Source organism: Myripristis murdjan, chromosome 20 (genome assembly GCF_902150065.1).
Source record: "Myripristis murdjan chromosome 20, fMyrMur1.1, whole genome shotgun sequence".
Classification (NCBI taxonomy): Eukaryota; Metazoa; Chordata; class Actinopteri; order Holocentriformes; family Holocentridae; genus Myripristis; species Myripristis murdjan.
The window spans coordinates 13,504,259-13,523,049 of record NC_043999.1 but is presented as its reverse complement, the minus strand read 5'-3'; the positions used below and the strand labels follow the sequence as shown (position 1 = coordinate 13,523,049).

At 40.7% G+C, this 18,791-nt stretch overlaps 1 protein-coding gene across 7 annotated transcripts; it reads left to right on the top strand.

The window, feature by feature from the left end:
* Window positions 1–6: 6 nt before the first annotated feature.
* nktr (natural killer cell triggering receptor) lies at window positions 7–17,350 on the top strand. 7 transcript variants are annotated; one of them, XM_030078740.1, is made up of 17 exons: window positions 7–132; window positions 3,277–3,355; window positions 4,062–4,136; window positions 5,400–5,507; window positions 6,038–6,082; window positions 7,231–7,318; window positions 8,284–8,313; window positions 8,533–8,678; window positions 9,648–9,873; window positions 10,157–10,324; window positions 10,507–10,594; window positions 11,067–11,215; window positions 11,328–14,174; window positions 14,414–14,497; window positions 15,354–15,413; window positions 15,859–15,966; window positions 16,371–17,350. In XM_030078740.1, the coding sequence occupies exons 2-17, from the start codon at window positions 3,298–3,300 to the stop codon at window positions 16,438–16,440; spliced, it is 4,350 nt and encodes a 1,449-aa protein (XP_029934600.1). In that variant the 5' UTR covers window positions 7–132; window positions 3,277–3,297; the 3' UTR covers window positions 16,441–17,350. The 7 variants fall into 7 exon arrangements, with proteins under 7 accessions (XP_029934600.1, XP_029934599.1, XP_029934598.1 ...); XM_030078739.1 differs by having other exon boundaries at window positions 11,325–14,174; XM_030078738.1 differs by having other exon boundaries at window positions 11,304–14,174.
* Window positions 17,351–18,791: the final 1,441 nt, after the last annotated feature.

The window sequence follows — 18,791 nt, the reverse complement described above, 5'->3', positions numbered from 1 at the left end:
GAGGGACAAAACAAAGTGCTGGACGTCGTCTCGCAGCGCACCATCATCAGTGCACAACCTTAACCTCTTTGAACTTCGCTGTTTATCGACCGTCAGTGACTAGCTAACCACCGGGCTAGCTACTGTATACAGGTTGGTAATCATAAGTCATATCATCTACAGGTTTTTGCATGAACTAAATATTGCTTTGAGTCGTTAAATCGTGATCGTCATTATTGCGGCAGAGAGAGACATTAAGCTAGCTGAGTTAGCTACTAGCGCTACCATTTTGGAAGCGATACTTTCATAGGTAGCTGTCCAACAAATATGTAATATTGTTTATTCTTTGAGCCTGGTGTCCGGTTTTACAAAGTTTATTCGAGGCTAAACTCAGTCGTGAGGGCACGCTTCATGTTCATAGCCGGTTATCAGTCGTTAATTGTGAATTGTGGTGAAATGTTGAAATGTCGAGCCTGTGATGGACAGCAGTTCCTGTTCAGTGGAAGTGTGGTCTGCATTAAGCATGTACACAACACATACCTTCAGACTGGTGGAAATTATGTGGTTTATGGCAGTGTAAGTTTTATACAGCTCTAGGTTGTCTTCAGGTTGGGGGTAATGACTGTGAATGTGTGTAATGAGCGGGGCTGGCGCATCCACAACTTCACTGATTGGAAATTAGATATAAATACACTGATTTTTGGTTTGAGTTGTGCCAGCTGATGTGACGGGCTGCCCATTTAACTACAGTCATCTCTTAGGAAGGCAAGCAATTAGTGACAAAATACAATAGCTTTCAGAGAATATCCTGCAGTTAGATTAATTTGGCGTAGAGCTGTATAAATTAACATTTGAAACTGCACCCACCTCGCCTCTAAACCCCCATGCAGCAATAAATCTAATTAGTGACCCGGAGCACTTAAATTAACCATATAAAATTGTATATATTTGCAGCGATGTAATATATTGCAGTAACGAATTCCACTTTGATGGGGTTAGATATTTCAATTAGGTTCGTTTTTAATCGGAATCACAAGGAATTTGCTTTTTAAAAAATATTTTTAACCCTTTAAATGCTTTTTTACAAAATAAATAAACCACAGTCCCCTTTTCCCAAGCAAAAATCTATTTTCAATATGCAAAGGATGAAGAGAATTTTTAAGTAGCCTAGTTATAACTTACCGCATAACTTTACCAGAGATATGAATATTGAAAAATGTATTCTGTTGTGCAGATAACAGAAAAAAATCCCATTGTGTTCATGTGTTCAGAGCCATAAATCTGCCCTATAGACTATATATTATATATTGGATTGCACTTTGATTGCAGACATGTCAGTCAGGTTCATACCTAATCAGAACCACAACATATTCATCTGTTTGTGTTTTTTTCCTTTGTAACCTCTTGTATGTAAAAGTACACCATTTGTATAGAGAGTGAGGAAATAGATGAATATGAATAGCCACGCCTTAGCCACACCTTTAGGGGCGTGGCATGTGTGTGTAGGTGGGAAGGCTCTATTTTCTTGAAGGGTATTCAACTATGAATATGTGTTGATTTGCTTTTTATCATATTTGAAAGTGGAAAGATGCTGACCAAGTTGCAGGAAATAGGGCTAAAAACAAAAAAAGTTATCACAGAATAAATTTGGTTTTGGGTCAGAAAAGACCCCACCACCCCAAAGCAAAACAAGCGGTGCAAAACTAGAAACAGCATTTGTAAATATTATTTGACCCAGCTCTGGTAATGTGTAGCTTGACTTAATTACTCAGCAGAGAGATACAGACAGTATCACTGTTGCCCAAGGGACTTGCAGTATAGCTGCTTAATTAAGTTCATTATATGTTCTCAAGTGTGATATAGAAAAGGGTGTTGGACTACATTAAAAGCTGGGATTTCACTTAACCTCGTTTAATACCGTGGCTTTCCAACAGATTAGGTGTCTTGCCACTAAGTCACATTCCAGACCACAACAATTTACTTGTGCTGACCTGCCAGCAGCGTTTCTTGAGCAATGGTTGTATTGTTCTTGTTCTTGTTCATTGTTCCCATAAGCCCTATTTGATACTAAAACAGAGCCAAAGAAGGTGATGTGTATCGCACCAGTATGGGCTGTATCATAGCAAGCGTATACCGAGAGCTGTTACTTCACATAAGTCAGACGAACATAATGGTTGTAGAAATTCCTGTAGCTTTCTCTCTGACAGCGCTCCCGAACCTGCTCAGTGGGTTGTAACGAGTTGTAATCCAGTCAAGTAATGCTCCCAGGGGCCTCTCGTTTCACTGTATGCAAAAATAATCACCCCACCCTATGTGAGCATCGTAAATGTTACATGTAATCATAGAGCAACATTTGCTGAACACTATGTACCTAATGCATAATGATACTCGTGGTGAAATTGGGCTGGTGCAAGAGTATTGGATACACGAAGGAAATAGACCGTAAATAACAGTACATAGCAAAGAGGAGTGATGTAAACTTACTTAACCAAGAATTTCAACACAACATGTTAAGGAGAGTGTCTACAAAATGTGTCGATCATAGCATTACATGTGTAAGAACTTGGGGACAAGAAACAAATGATTAAGAGTATGTACAAATATGGTATGAAGATATAATAATAAAGGGAGATTTATGACGATGCACAAGTGTCCATGTTTGTATGTTTGTTATAAAAGATTGTTTATCTTACCACAACATTCAAAGTGCGTATGGGATAGGTTACATATGTACTGAACATGCCAGCTTGGACGTGTGCCTTGCTGGCTGCCCTTGATCAAAATCTCTAGATGGAGGTAAAATATGAACTGAAAATGTGACAACATGGAAACCAGTTCATTTGGCACAGTTTCTTAGTTTCTGAAAACTTTTAGATTGTCATGGTGCGCAGGGTCTGTCCTTTCCCAGTTTCATCATGTTGTTATGCTAGCCCAGTCGCCATGGCATGTGACATTTCAGCGCCCAGGCTCTGACATGGTGATATCCAGGAGGACAGTGGAATGACAGGCGCAAAAAGTGTAGCATGGAGGCTGTGCTATGCTGTGCCTGGATTTGCATAGCTGGTGCATTTCCCTTTAGACTTCACTGTCTCCCTCCTCCTTCGCCCTCTCTCCTCCCTCTCTGTCTCAGCCTCGCTATCCAACACATACTTGCTAAAGTGCTCTTCCTTGTACTAGGGTTAGATTGAAAGGGGGGAAAAAAGGGAAATTGCACAAGGTGCCTGCTGCGTCTCATAGAGAAGACCGCCTGATTATTTTTTACCACTCAGGTTTTTCTGTACCCTTTGTGCATTTTAGGTCACCCAGACTTTGATCACAATGGGGGTGAAAGACCGCCCTCAGTGTTACTTTGATGTAGAGCTCAACCGGGAACCAGGTAAGAGAATTTCAAATCAGTGGAGGGGTGAAAGGATTGTTCAGTCATGCATACAGTTTTGTTTTTAAGACTAATTTCTAGTTGATCTCTTAGAACTGGCATCTTGAGTAATGATGTTCAAACAGTCGATATGTAGTTTGCTATTGAAGCCTTGAAGCATTTTATATTCATTGGATTGCATCTGAATTAAAGTAGTACATGGGCCAGGTAGCCTGATTTGTTTGTGTGAAAATACATCTTATTTGTATTGAAGTCTGCCCAAGAGAGGTCACAGGAATGTTTCTAACAGAAACTTTGTACTGCTGTTATCGCTGTTGAATATAATGTCGGGCAGGGCTAGTCTGGTGGCCTCCAGCTGAAAAATACAATTGGCCTGTGTTTGGGTAAAGTGGAATGAAATCTGCCCGCTCATCTCAGTCTTAAGAATTGTTTATGATTTACCACTGGCCCTGGAAAAGTTCCTGTAATGTCTGGGTTTCACCACAGGCTTCTTCTAATTAGATGTTAGAAGACAATAACCAGCATGTCGCGAAATAATAGCAAGACTGCTGGTTGAAACGCTGTTAATTGTAACTGTGGCTTGTTTATTTGATATTGAACACCTCTTTCTCTCAAGCTGCTAGCAGGAGTAATTCTTCTTTGGGTAACTTTGTTTTTGTGTGTGTGTGTGTGTGTGTGTGTGTGTGTGTGTGTGTTTGTTTTCCAGTTGGGCGCATAGTCTTTCAGCTTTTTTCAGACATTTGTCCTAAGACAAGCAAAAACTTTCTTTGTTTGTGCACTGGTAAGTAATGTTCAGTCCAATACATGTTTTACTGAAATTTCATCACACTTTTCCAACATGGTTTCTAACATAATTTCTGTGTCACAAAAGTAAAAAAAGACAAAACAAAAACCAAAAAAACAAATATGCCTGTTTCAGTGGTTCCATGTCATTCCATTCTCTCAATATGCATTTTGCATTAAATGAACAATACCATGAACATAAGCTGTATGACAATGAGGTGAAGTGAAGTGAAATAATAGCAACAGCAGCACCATCCACATTCCACTCATTGAAAAAGAGTTCACATAACTCCATGAGTAAAGGGGCCTAAATCTGTTGGTCTGGCCGGTGTAAATCAACTGATGACAGATGAAGTCACTGGATGGTCCGAGGGCCCTGGTCCCTCTCCCTAGATAGCTCATTCCACTGACCAGAACGGAGTGTACTGTGTTGGTGATGGTCTGCCTGGAGATGGTCATAAATCTGTGAGCAGACAGCAGATCAATCCTCCATCTCATTTTTCACCCCACCTGGCCGATGGGAATGTGATGCTGACAAGGGCAGACGGGGGAGCTGGCCGGTTAGTTTGCCCACTTCCCCTCCCCCACCCTCCCTCTATTTTCTTTTACTTTTTTTTTTTTTTTGGTCAAATATACCACACAATGACCCGCACCATTCAACTGTGCAATTTGCTCTGGCTCTCTAAAAGGTGTCTTATGTGTCCTTTCAGGAGCTGCTCAGCTCGAGTCGAAGGAAACCAAACCCTCGTAACACTGCAAGAGTCAGTGAAGTGAAATACTGGCAGATTAGCAACCCAAGATGCCCAGTTGCACAGTCAGCCCTCTGTCCTTTAAAAAGCACCCTAACACAGATCTCATGAAAACTCCCCACTTCACCTCTTTCTTTTTTACTGGGGGGGAAGCGAAACAGTAGGGGGTAAAAGCTTTAGTCTAATATTGTGTCCCCAGTCACTTGCACTGGAGGCTAAAACCTCTTATGTCTTAATGAATGTCAGACCGCTCTGGAGAATTAACGAAGGGATGCCTGAATTAAGTCATCTAGTTTATCTGAACCCATCCACCCCACCTGTGGTTTCACTGCCTTCTGTAGGAAAAAAAAGTGGTATGTCAACGTGGCAGCGTTCAAGAACACCGTTTCTAAACTCCTTCGTCTGTCTTTATCAGGCTTGTGGTATACACAAATGCACTTTCTACAGTAGCAAGCCAATTTTGTGGATCATATGTTTTGTTTCGGGCTTGGTTAATCCACATCTGTTTGCAGGTGAAAAGGGAACTGGAAAAACCACAGGGAAAAAGCTGTGCTTCAAAGGCTCCACGTTTCACAGAGTTGTAAAGAACTTTATGATCCAGGGAGGCGACTTCACTGAAGGTTAATCTGCTTATTAAAATAATGTCCAGCTTATTGCCTGTCATTTACTTTTAAAGTGTGTGTTTGACAACAAAAGTGTAATCATTTTGAAAGAATTGCCTTTATTCCCTAGCCAGTGGATTCACGCTGTTTTCTCACTATTCTGCCTTTTTCACACCGCCAGTGCATTTTTACATGAAAGCCAAGGGGAATAATTACTTTGGGTAAAAGCGCTGTGTCTAGTGCTTAGTTTCTTAAGAAGTTTTTTAAGAATTCACTTTGCTTGGTTTTCCAGCACGTGACAGTTAACAACACCAAGACCTGAAAAGGAAAAAGTCAGTCGTAGCTGTTAATGTAATCATAAAGAGTCAACATTGGAGGACATTGGTATGTTGTGAGAGTTTATGGCAAGTGTTTAAGGGATGCAACCAAGGAGTCAGCATTTATTTCTGCAAGGGGAAAAAAGCAGAATGATGTCTCTCTCAGTCTTTCATAAATATAACAAAGTTGGTGTTTTTTATTTGATTGTTTCATCATTTTAATCTCTGCAGGAAATGGAAGAGGAGGAGAGTCCATATATGGTGGCTACTTTGAAGGTAATGATGACATTAAGTTATCTGATGAACACTATAGGTTGTTGATGTTTCATATATTTATGTGTATATAAATACCTCTGAATCTGCAACTTAGCTACTTATGCATGAGCATAGACTTGCATGTGCCTATTGTGGTAAGCATGATTTTCCTGTGAATTTATCTATGTTGACTCCCTTGACGTTCACTTTCCATTATCTACTTTTGCCTTTTATTTAGTCAAAGCAGTGGGCTTTTTCAAATCAGCATGGAGGGTAGGCATTCTCTTGATTGAAAGCTCCAATCTTCCTGCCTAAAATTTTCAACATATTCTTTTATTTATAGAGTGGTCTTTTGCAAAATGAGAAGGTAAGAGATGTACACAGCTCAGTAACACCTTGTCAACATTGTCCCCACCACCTTCCTCAGCCAGTAAAAAAACAGTCCAAATGTTTGCAAGGGTGCTGATGGATGTCAGCATTGTACAGGATCCCTTAGCTTTTTCCATTGATACAACTTCCCTATTGGCTAGACCTCCCAAAGAGCTGGGCTGGTCATGTTACTGTAAACGTTGCCTATATGATATATATAGCTATGCTCACATTGACTGCTATGACATAGCCACATTCCGAGTAGTGGTTTCTCTGCGCAATACAAAAACACCATTAAGTGTCATTGTAGAAATAAACTGGTTAAACTGATAACTAGATTTAAAAAAAAAAAAATGCAATATTATTTCCACAGGGAACAGAATCAACGCAAATACCTTTTCCTCTTTTTTTAAATTGCCAAATATTTAGGCAGTAGGAGTCATCTTGTTTGCCTTTCCATATCTGAATGCTGTCAATATCAGCAAGTAGCTGCATATAGATATGTATGTCTGTTATGTTGAGACTGAAATCACTTCAGTTTGATTTACATGTTATCAGTGGCTGCTCAAATGCACATGGTTTGTTTTCTGCCGTAGTGGAACAATTAAACAATTTAGAAGTGAATGTTAGCCCAAAGATCATCATAGGTTTACAGCGTGGTTAACTGGGGTGAGTTAATTATGAGGTTTGGTGAATTATAATGCTTATCTTTTTGCTTACCCACCCCTGAAAATGTCCTGATTCGCTGATCAGTGAACACAGTGTGAGACTTTGCCTCCCTCTCTCTCTGCTCCCAACAGATGAGAACTTCACTCTCAAACACGATAGAGCCTTCCTGTTGTCGATGGCCAACCGTGGGAAGGACACCAACGGTTCACAGTTTTTCATGTGAGTAACATTCAGTAAACCAAATTGTGCTGCACTGCCTCTAACTGTACCATTTTACTGCACAGGTCACGTGCATTATTGATTTACTTTTATGCATGAGTCAGCCCTTTTAAAATTTCATTTTAGGTCTTGCTTTCTGTCCTTTTTCTCTCTGTTTTGATTCCTTAGAGTTGAATTTGTCATTCAGTGTGAGCGTCAACAACCCCCTCTCTGTGTGCAGTTAGAATTCAAAGTGCAGAGAAACATGGATTCATTCTTTTTTACCTACAAATGTGTTACATTTTTTCTCTTGCCGTTTTTGTGTAAAATTTGCAGAAACTCTAGCATCCTGCTCTTCCAAGGTAATGTGTCTCCAAGGCTGTGTTTCTCTCTCTCCTGACTGTATTTATCATTCAGTAGTTTGTAATGGCAAATATTTTGCAGAGTAGGTTGCCCATTTTGGATATATTTAAATTACTTTCACCAGTGGCTAGAATTGACACATGTAGACTTTCTTTATCACTGTTGTCACGGGTTTTCACCCATCATAACTTAGCGGTGTCATCCATGAATAAAAACTCAGGTCAAACATCAAGGAGAAAAGGTTGCTAGACCAGCCTTCTCTGAATAATCCAATCATGACTGTGTAATTGGCAAGTGTCCATTTCTAGGTGTTGTTACAGTGTATGATTTACAAACAAAGATTTGCCATTCGCTGTCTATTTAATTACACTTCCACAAACACATTCCAAGTGTTATTAAATTTGTAATTGTTTATGAATGAACAATGGGTCTATAAATTATTCACTTCTTGAGAAAAATCACATTTACATACACTAAATCCAAAAATGGTAGAACTCACTCATGGTATAAATTCCTTGTTTATTCTCATTCTCTTCCTCCCTTTTTCTCCTTTTTCATGACCCCATGACTTCCCTTGTTTGCCCCACCTTGGCTTGATTGATATCTGGCTATTCCACAAACAGCACAACTAAGATGGCACCTCACCTAGATGGGTAAGTTTGACCAGGCATGTAAATTAAGTTAATGCACTGGCAAATATACAGGGCAAGCCAGTTGATATTTATAGTGAACACTTAACCCTAAATTCAGTCTCCACTTCCTGATTTATTTTTTCTGCCACCTCTCACTTTAAGATATTGCCCTATGATCACAGACAAGTCCCTTGATAGTTGTGAGACAACCAGGCAGCAATCTTCTTGATCTCTCTGCAGAGTCCATGTCGTCTTTGGTCTAGTCATCTCCGGCTTCGAGGTGATAAAGAAAATTGAGGGGCTGAAGACTGATTCAGCCAGCAGACCCTACGCAGATGTGAGAGTGGTTGACTGTGGACAGCTCATCACCAAGTCTGCTAATGATGGTAGGTTCTCTCTTCATTGACTGAACTTCTTTTTCTTCAGTCCTCGCTGGTACAATTTTAATCTACTATTGCTTGAAAATATCTCCAATCTACAATTTACTATATTTGTATAGTTTGTTAGTAATTTTTTTTCTGTGTATTTGATTATTAATGTTGTCTTTTTATGTAATTAATGAATTAATAGACATTATTTGTATGGTTTGGGACAGTACAATCAATATTTGTGATTGCTCACAATTCTACTCTAAAATTAGAAATCAGAGAAGACTCATGATAGTTGTATGAGTTGTAAAGAATGGAGTTTAAAATGAGTGTTCCCTTTTAAATTTAGCCAAAACTTTAGCTTGTAGTCTAGACCAAAGTGAAATGCTCTGAGAGTTTTAAAACTTTTCATACCTAGCAGAAAGGACTCGCTGTCCACAAACGAATGGCTATGGAACAATGGTTTTCACTTTCAGAAACCCTATAAATAAGCTTAGGCCTTTTTTTAATTTTCTCCTTTGTTTTTGTCCCCACTGGGGAGAAACTTGTGTTGCCTATCAATGTAACTGGGTCATTGTTTGTGCTCATGCTGTAAGAAGTTGGCATTTCAGTGCCAGCTTTTCCCCCCAGTTGCATTAGAACAGGGCATGTAACCTGATCTTGTATTTCATGAGGATCAGCAATGGGATCTATGTGGAGTTGAGTTGGCAGCTGCCCATCTGACTCTCACAGGCCTGCTGCCATAACCTCTATCATATCAATAGGAGGCAACTGTTGTGGCAGCATAATGCCACCCTGAAAATCTCTCATGGCATTTGAACTTGCTTTCAACTTTCAGGCTGTGTGTGGATAAACATAGATATTTTTTCAGAATAATTCTAGTAACATTTGCTGTAGATGGCAGATGGGCAAAAATGTGTTATGTGGTCTTAGAAATGAGCATTAATTGTTTGTGAAATGACACGCTGTCATATTTTTTTACTTCAGTGCTTGAAGGCAAAAGGAAAAGAACTTCCCATTCTGCAGACTCATCCCTCGATTCCCATGAGACGTCCTCTCAGTACTCCTCTTCTCTGCAATCTGAAAGTGAATCTGAAGAGAAGCGCAAACATCGGAAGCACAAAAGACATACTAAGAGTAAACGGTCAAAAAAGAAAAGGAAAGGAGAGTCAAAGAGAGAGAAGCACACTGATAATCTACCCTCCAACCAAAGGTAATTTCATTGTTGTTTATAGTCTCACATTTCCATCTTGTGTAATTATTCAAATGCACCTCAAAATGTATACTGTCATAGTTGCCAAAATTAGTAATTTAATCAGTGACAAATACAGATTCTTATAGATCAGGTTTTGATCTTATGTGATAAATATCAAAGTATAAATAAAAGCATAATGCAGGTATGAACCTGTGTCTGCTTGAAGATTGGTCAAATAGGTTGGTTGTTTGAAAAACAAAATCATGTTTTGCATTGTGTTTTGTTGTTTCTGCTCTCACAGTCCTGTTGAGGGAGAGATTGTGGTGAGAGAGGATGACATGGAAGGAGAGAAGGAGCAGGGTGGGAAGAGAGAGAAACCTGTAGTCCGGCCAGAGGAGATCCCACCTGTGCCAGAGAACCGCTTCCTGCTGAGACGGGACATGCCATCTCAGGAAAATAAAACAGAGATGTTAGTTCTTTTGCTCTGCTGTCATAATTGGCCACATGTTGAGAACTTAGATGTACAGCACTACAATCAGTTTTTTAAAGTTGGTCTTCATTTACATACTGAGTGTAATTTCTCTCTGATTGTTTTGGCTTACATGTTGAATCCCACATAATTAAAATGAAAATTGCTCTTGATCATTTCAGAAACGAGCAAGAAGAATCAACTCTTTCATGTGACCTGAAACCAGCAGTCACAAAGTCTGGACGGAAAATCAAAGGCAGAGGAACAATGGTATGCTCACCTCTCTCAACTAATGTCAGAAGATTTGTGATAAAATGTCTGTTAATTAGATTTGATGTTTGATTATTGTATTTTGCCTGCTTTAACTCTTTTACCACAGTGATTCCAGTGGAAAAGTTTCCACATGTTAACAGTACAGTTTATATTGTATTCTGTTAGTTAGAAAGTTTGTATGAAACCTGCAGAAGTGAAAAAATAGAGTTGGCCTATGCTTTAAATTTCTCATGGACCACAAATGCAAACTGAAATTTGTCTCTTTTCTCCTTCCTCATTTCTGTCTGTTTATGTTCTTTATAACCTTTTGCCACTTATCTGCACTGTGAAATTATTTTTAATCATCACATAATCAAACCTGTGTCACTTTAGGCAAAGAAGGTAATCTGTAATCACAGCTTTAGCGAGCTGTGTGAGAGTGTTCAAGTATATAGATAATTGCTCCCATTTTAATTTATTTTTTCTGCAGAGATACCACACTCCCACAAGGTCTAAATCCCGCTCTGCATCTATGGAAGAGCGTGGTAGCAGTGAAACCCCTCCACACTGGAAAGAAGAGATGAAGAGAACCAAGGTTTATCAACCTCCCAGCGTAGAAAGATGGAGCAAAGGAGACAAGTATGTCTTCAAACTTATGACCTTACATAGTGAATGGATTTATATTATCAGAAGTGTTTTTTGCTTGATGTATTTTTTGACTTAACAGATTGAATGACCATTCTTCAAGCAGATGGGATGACAGAAGTGACTCTGCATGGTCCCAATCAGCAGAGCGCTCTTCAGACCACAGCTCAGAGAGGTCCAGCCCACACCGCCAAGTTAAGAAACAGAAGAAAAAAGTTAAACACAAGAAAAAGAGTAAAAAACGAAAACATGGGAAAAAGAAGAGCTCCAAGAGCAAGCCTCAGGAGCCACACCTGTCAGAGGGTGAAAGGTCAGTGTCTTCAGGAAGAAGATCTAAATTCAGAAGATCTTACTCTCCATCTCATTCCTCCTCTAGTCAGCAACGCTCAGCCACTAGCAGGAGACAGCGCTCATCCTCCAGAGACTCGCGGTCCTACACTAGATCCTATACATCCAGTCATTCCAGATCTAGAGGACGGTCCAGGTCCAGGTCAGGGTCCAGGTCAAGGTCAAGGTCCAGGTCCAGGTCCAGGTCTTACTCAAGATCCAGGAGCCTGTCCAGGTCTAGAAGTCGATCCCTGTCTAGATCCAGATCTCAGTCTTTTTCCCAGTCTCGGTCTACATCCAGGTCCAGAACAAGATCCAGGTATAGATCCAGGTCTTTGTCACGGTCCAAAAAGAGAAATCTACCCAGGTCCCCGAGAAAGAGAAAAGCGAGCAAGCCAAAGTCAGATGCCCTTGTCCATGTGCCAGAAAAGGTTGCCGAGAGCAAAGTCACACCTGTCCCCAGACTCCCCAATGTCCCAGCCCCCGAAAGTGTCCCTGTGATACCACTGAGCGACAGTCCTCCACCCTCACGCTGGAAGCCTGATCAAAAGCCCTGGAAGCCCTCCTACATCCATATTCAGGAAATCAAAGCAAAGGCAGCTCCCAGTGCCCTTTCCGCTACTGGACAAGCAGGTGATAGTGTTACAGAGAAAGAGCAGACCTTAGCTATGCCAAAGGGCATCCCAGAGGACTCCCAAAGTGGATATAGTCGTACTGACATGAGTCACAGACCTGCACAATGCTCAAAGAATAGGTCCTCCAAAAGCAAGTCCTTTAGCCGTTCACGCAGTCGCTCAAGGAGTAAAAGTTTTAGATCTAGGTCACGATCCCCTCGTCAGTATAACAGCAGGTCATCCTCCTATAGCAGGTCGGACTCTGAAGATTCCCACAAGAAAAGTAGCGCCAAAAACGACTCATTAGATCAGGAATGGAAACAGTATTACAGTTCACTAAGGAGGATAAAAAATTTAGAAAAGTACATTTCACTCTCCAACAGTCAAGATGGAGTCTCAGGGTCAGAGGACAAGACAGGCAGTGAGGCCAGTCCTAATCTCAATGGCTCTAGAAGAAGTACCTCTCTGGGGAAGGTGAAAGAGAAAGCCAGCGCTCAGGATCAGCTGAAAAAGCATTACAGTTCAAAACCAGTGGATGACCTCAATAGCAGGTCTGAATGGGATAGTGATGGTGATAAAATGAGCCAAAGCAACAGTGCTAACATGTCAAAAAAACAGAAAACAGCAGTCCAGAATGAAATTCTCAACAAGAGATTATCTGCCCTCACTGGATGGGATTCTGAAAGCGACTCTGAAAAGGTGCCAGCCAGGATATTGGCCATCTCTGAAAAAGAGGAAGGGGAAGCCAGTTCAGAATCTGAACATGAGACTATCAGAAAAACATCAGAGGCGGTAATTGCTGTGGCACACTGGAGTGCTGCTGCTCCTGACCAGTCAGAGAAAAGTCCTGCAAAGTCCACAGAGCCAGAGAAGCAGAGTAAAGAGATTAAGAGCAAAAAGAAGGCCAAACGGAAGCATAAACACAAGAGGAGAGGTGAGACCAAAATTAGCTCCCATCGCTCAAAGGACAAGGGAAAGAGATCTAAGAGAAAACATCAAAAGTTGAAAGAGACTTTTCATTGGCAGCCACCTTTGGAGTTTGGTGAGGAGGAAGATGAAGATGAATCCCAAAAAGAGAAAAGGATGGAACAGAGACATAGCCCTGCAGTAGTTGTCAAAGAAAAGCCTGGCAGATCCCCTGCTGACCATATGGATGAGATGGACCACAATTTCACTTCTCCCAATAAGAATGGCTCAATACAAGCAGAGTCTCACAGACGAGAGGACAGGGGACAAGTGAGCAATCAGCAGAGGACGAAAGAATTGATTAACTCAAAACAAACCGAATCTCAAGATCAGTCATCTAACAAAAACGGTGTTGACAGTACTAACTTAACCAGTGTCCACGATCAAACGGAGTCATTTGATGATATGGATATATGTACTCCAGAGCATGACACTGAGACCATTGTTGAACCTCCAGTTGCTCAGGATACACTCAACAAACCATCAGAATTCACCTTAAAAACTACCTCTATCCCCTCAAATATGGCAAGTAAGAACAGTGACATTTTCCCTCAGCCTCACAGCAAAGAACAATCTGCATCTACTTTTGTCTCTGCGACAACAGCTGGTGGACCGCAAGATGAAGTGGTTGCTGAGAAATCCACTAGTCGTACTGTGATAGACCTAAAATGGAAGCCTCTGAAAGGAATGTCAGCTCTACAGAACACCAATCTGCCACCTATCACCACAAAGAACACCACATTTCAAGAGAGCCAGACCCCCAAGACCCAGGGAGTCAGAATGGAGATAAAAAGTAAAAGCCGAGTCCGACCAGGATCTCTGTTTGATGAGGTTCGAAAGACTGCACGGCTCAACCAGAGGCCAAGGAACCAGGAGAGCTCCAGTGAGGAAAAGTCTCCATCTGTGGGAGGCACCAGGGGTGCGTCACGTGTCCAGTCACCCAGGAAGTCTCGATCTGTGTCCAGCCACCGGTCCCACTCCAGAGGACGGTCTCACTCTTACAGCAGGTCCAGAAGTAGATCTCGCAGCTCCAGCTACTCTTCCAGGTTAGAGAAACACCATTTTGATTGAAAGAAGCTAACATAATATAACTGAAACTTGGTAAATGTTGGATATATGTGAAGAGTGGTGTTTTTGATATGGTCAAGTGTGTAGTGAAGCTAAAAAAAAGTTGATGTAGAACATGACATGGAGCTTTTTAGTCTAGAAGCTGATGTGATCTGTGATCCAAACCGCTGCTAGAGCTTAACGAAACACAGTCTGTAACATAATTTTTCTGTGTTAGGAGCCGTAGCAGAAGTCGGAGGAGACATGGCAGAGGACGGACACGCTCACGCAGCAGCACATATAGAAGCTACAGGAGTCACAGGTACACCCTGAAGTACTGAGCTGATAAATTATTTTAATGCTGAATTGATCCCAGTTGGAAAATCTTTTCAGCTGATTGGAGGGTTAACCATGCAAGGAGGCAAACCAGTGCCATCTTCATTAGTAGGAGTAACTCATATTGTTTAGACAGCATTTATTTCAAACTATCGGTGTTGAGAAACACACAGTTTTTTTTTCCACAACTGCCACCACCTTGTTTTACATTGAATCCTAAGGAAAGCGACCAGTGTGTGGTTTCTCAGTGGCTGCTCCATATGAAGTGCCAGACCTGGCTCTTTTAGAAGTTAAGAACATGACATTTTTCAGAGGTGTTATGACATTCGCTGCTTTTTTCAGCCCACAGGTGTTTACTGCCATAAGCAGCCCTTTACTTTTCAGCATCTGCCTTTAAAAGCCAGCACTAACCCTAGCACCCTCTATCTTGCCATGTGTAGAAATGTTTACAGAAAAAAAATACATAATTTAGGTGACCAGCAAATTCAGCTGAACCCAGCACACAGTGTCTTAATACTGTGGATACAATATACACATCACCCCAGAAAATGTATTTATTTTTTAACATATTAGCACAAAAACATTCGTGGCTCGACAGTGCTTATTCTCCTTCAAAAACATGCCATGTGTGTTCACGCCTTAATGGGGCAAGAATACCAGTGGTCTCATAATGTGATGCAAAGACTGAAAAATGATATATAGTGATATAAAACTGTAGAGGATGGCTGCAAATAAGCAAAACCTCAGATTTTGCTGGATTTGACCTATTAATGTATGATTGCTGCCAGATGATGACCTAGAAATGTCTGGTTGACTAATTGTCATGATTTTGTTGCCATCAGTCGGACGTACAGCAGAAGCCATTCCAGAAGTCGCTCATATGATCACCGCAGGAGATCCAGGTCTGTGAGCCTACTTAAATTTAATTTCTCAAAAATACTTAAATTGTTCATGTAAATGGGCACTTGACATCCTTCATCGAATATAAACACAATCATGAAAATATTCAGACTAAAAGAATGTGAATGTAAATGGTAAAGATTCATATTCAGTAACTTACATCAAGGAGAAAAGGCAGGTAGGCTTTTGGTTATGACTGATGTGTCCACTTAATAAAGTATTTTAGGATGCATCAAAACAGAAATATTAATCAGTCTTCGCAGGCAGATAGATGCATCCAAAATATTCTGGTAATCAGAGAATAAGTGACTGGTCTTAACCATCCAGCATGGCAGGATTTCCTGCATGGCAGGATTTCCTCTACAGCACAAATTTCAAATCAAACACCACTCTGATAATATTCCCAGTGTAATACTGCTGTTGTGGTCTGGCTGTATGGTAATGCAGGTCAGACTCCTCTGACAGTTACTACAGTCGCAGTCGTAGCCGGAGTGCGAGTAGAAGACGAGGGCGCAGACGAAGTGACAGCTACAGGAGCTCATACCGCCGGTCTCGGTAAGACATACAAATCCCTGGTGAACTCAACCAAACATCAGCAAGGTGGCAAGTCGTGGCTCATCCTTTTCTTTTCACTCCTCTTACTCTGACCCAAAGTTAGATTTCAGTTTTGCACCAAAAGCCACATCATTCAGTCTTTACATGAAATTGAATTTAGATACATTTCAGTCCATATTATCAGGACGCTTCTCCAACCAATAGTGGTACCTGTTAAAAACTACCAGTGGTGGTATTACATTGAACATTAAATAAATGATGTATTGTTACAGTTATTACATGTACTCATAAACCTCAGCTTCTGCCAGTTCTCTTTATTTGCATGTAATGTAACATTGCTCTAGAGGTGAGAATCTTCTTCATGTCCTAAAAGTTAAATGTCAGATCCCTTTTCTCTTCTTAAGATCCTACCGCTCGTCCAGTCGCAGTTCTTCCAGGCGCAGAAGTCACAGCCGAAGCAGCAGATACAGCTGAGCTGCACCTCATGCAGAGTTGTCGGGTTCACTTCTACTGTGAGAGGGACAAGAGCCACAAAGTCTGGACATGTTGCACGCAGGAACAGCTGCCTCTGTGATCAGCCAACAAGGAGCAACCATCACAGCTGAGCAATAACGTCTAAAAGGAACGGTTGCATTTTATCTTTTATACTGTTGTAACATGTTCTGCCTGTGTGGTGATACCGGCGCATGTAGGCTAATGACATACGACTGGCAAATGAGGAAAAGACGATTTCAGAATGCACTTCAGAGTTAAAAACAAGATGAACCAAGAAAGCTGGTTGAAATCACTTCACAGGCCTACATGAAGAGTCGGGATCTGCCAGAGCTCAGAACAACTGGGTTGACATCTGTTAAACCGGCCGAGAGAAGCCGAGAGGCCTAGCAACAATTTTGTATGCGGATTTGTACTTCTTATAGAGGATTACGGAAATAAGCTGTAAATATATTTTTTTTTATGTTGATGTATATTTGTATATTTCGAACAGTTTTTTGTGATTTTATTTCCATTTTCATACACTGAAAATAACTGAATGTATAGTAGTTTTGAGTGTCTAATCCTCTGCTCTGACTTCTGATGTGTTTGAGGATTTGATCATCACGTTGGCTATGTGTGTGCAGTTCTTACTCATCAGTTTCCATTGTTGTCACCTTAAGGGACGAGGATTATGCCTTAAACTGCTCTGACGGTGAGCAAGACGGGAAAGTTAATGAAACTGATCATTGAGTTACACAGCACCGTTTTAAGCTACAGTTTGTTTCTGTTATGTTGCTTTCTTATATGAATGTAATACTGTATAAATGGACGAAGAGGATGTTTAATTTAGTTACTGAAACAGTTACATGCTTTTTGAATGTTTAAACTGAATAAATACAATTATATCTTAGGTCTGCATTCGGTGTTTCCTTACAACTCAGCTGATACTAAATGCACTAAAGTTAATGAGAAGTCTGCCAATGTCCACAGATGTACTTGGGGAATCTGAACCTTGCTGATGGCGCCATCTGCCTTCATATTCAGAAATGCACGCTTGGTGCTTCATGTGCATTATTACATAGGCTACAGAGCATCCACGGCAAGCTGCAGGGTAATGTTCTCCTGGTGGATTTTAGTGTATATAATACATATTGTAATCATGATGAAGAACAAACACTAAAAAGCTGCACTGGTCAAACAGTGAATGCACGTGTCTAATTAAAGTAGCTGCTATTCATTTTCCTTATTAGATGTAATGCAATTAGAGGAATCAGATTAATGCATGACTCTAATTCCACTCCCAAAGCTGTGCACTTCATCAGAATAAGAAAAGAGAGAGACAACTGCATTAAATTATTAATCATGCTCAGAACTAATTGAAAATGTGGTTCCCCCCCTGCCAATATTTGCATACACTTAAAAGCTGTGCTGGTACTTGAGTCCACATCTCTCCCAGGAATTTTTTTGCTGGCTGCTCATGCATTCCGAGAAATCAGAAACTGCCCTTCAGATACGGATCCTGTTGAAGTGCTGCTGTCTATCCCATTTAGCTCTCCAAGTACAAGAAGGAACACAGTGAGTTAATGGATAAATACAGCACATTTTATGGACTGCCTTCCATGCAAATGATTGCACATGAAAAGTATTGAGTCTCAATATTCCATTGTGGCCACCTAACAAAAGTAGAAAATTAGCAGCACATGCAATTTTGTAGGCTACATCATAAGCTGTGGATGTGCTGCACACACACCTGCAAGTAAATGCTGACATAGGGCTGTTACACACACACACAGTACACAAAATGAACTGTGCAGCTTATAGACCTACAAAAAAGTCAAACACTTCAAAAATGCATATATGAAGTTTGAGCAAGATTTATGCATTTCCTTAACAGCATTCTTTTGGTATGGAGGTGTGATTATCAACATGTAATTTCACAAAGCAAAATGTTGCAGGTGCAAATCTTAACTCCACTTTTCACTGATGCATTTGCTCAACCTTAAGTAAATAAAATAAGCTTTCACAAAATATGCCCAAATTATCCTATATTTTATATATTAACAAGTGTGATAGTTGGCACAAGTGGGTGTCAGGATGGTTGCAGAGTGCTGTAGCACCGTGAGGATGGATCATTTATGAGTCCACTGGCTGCCTGATGGGGGAAATACACCCTGCTCCCACTTGAGAAAATGGATGATTTCTGCTCTCCGGCTTCCCCGCTGTCCTGGACGCTTTACCACCACATGCTATGAAATGCAGAATTATTTTTGCAAACAACAGTAGATGTTTACTCTACTGTTTGCACCTTCACATAACCTAAATTGAAATATCCTCTCCGGTTACAGCACAGC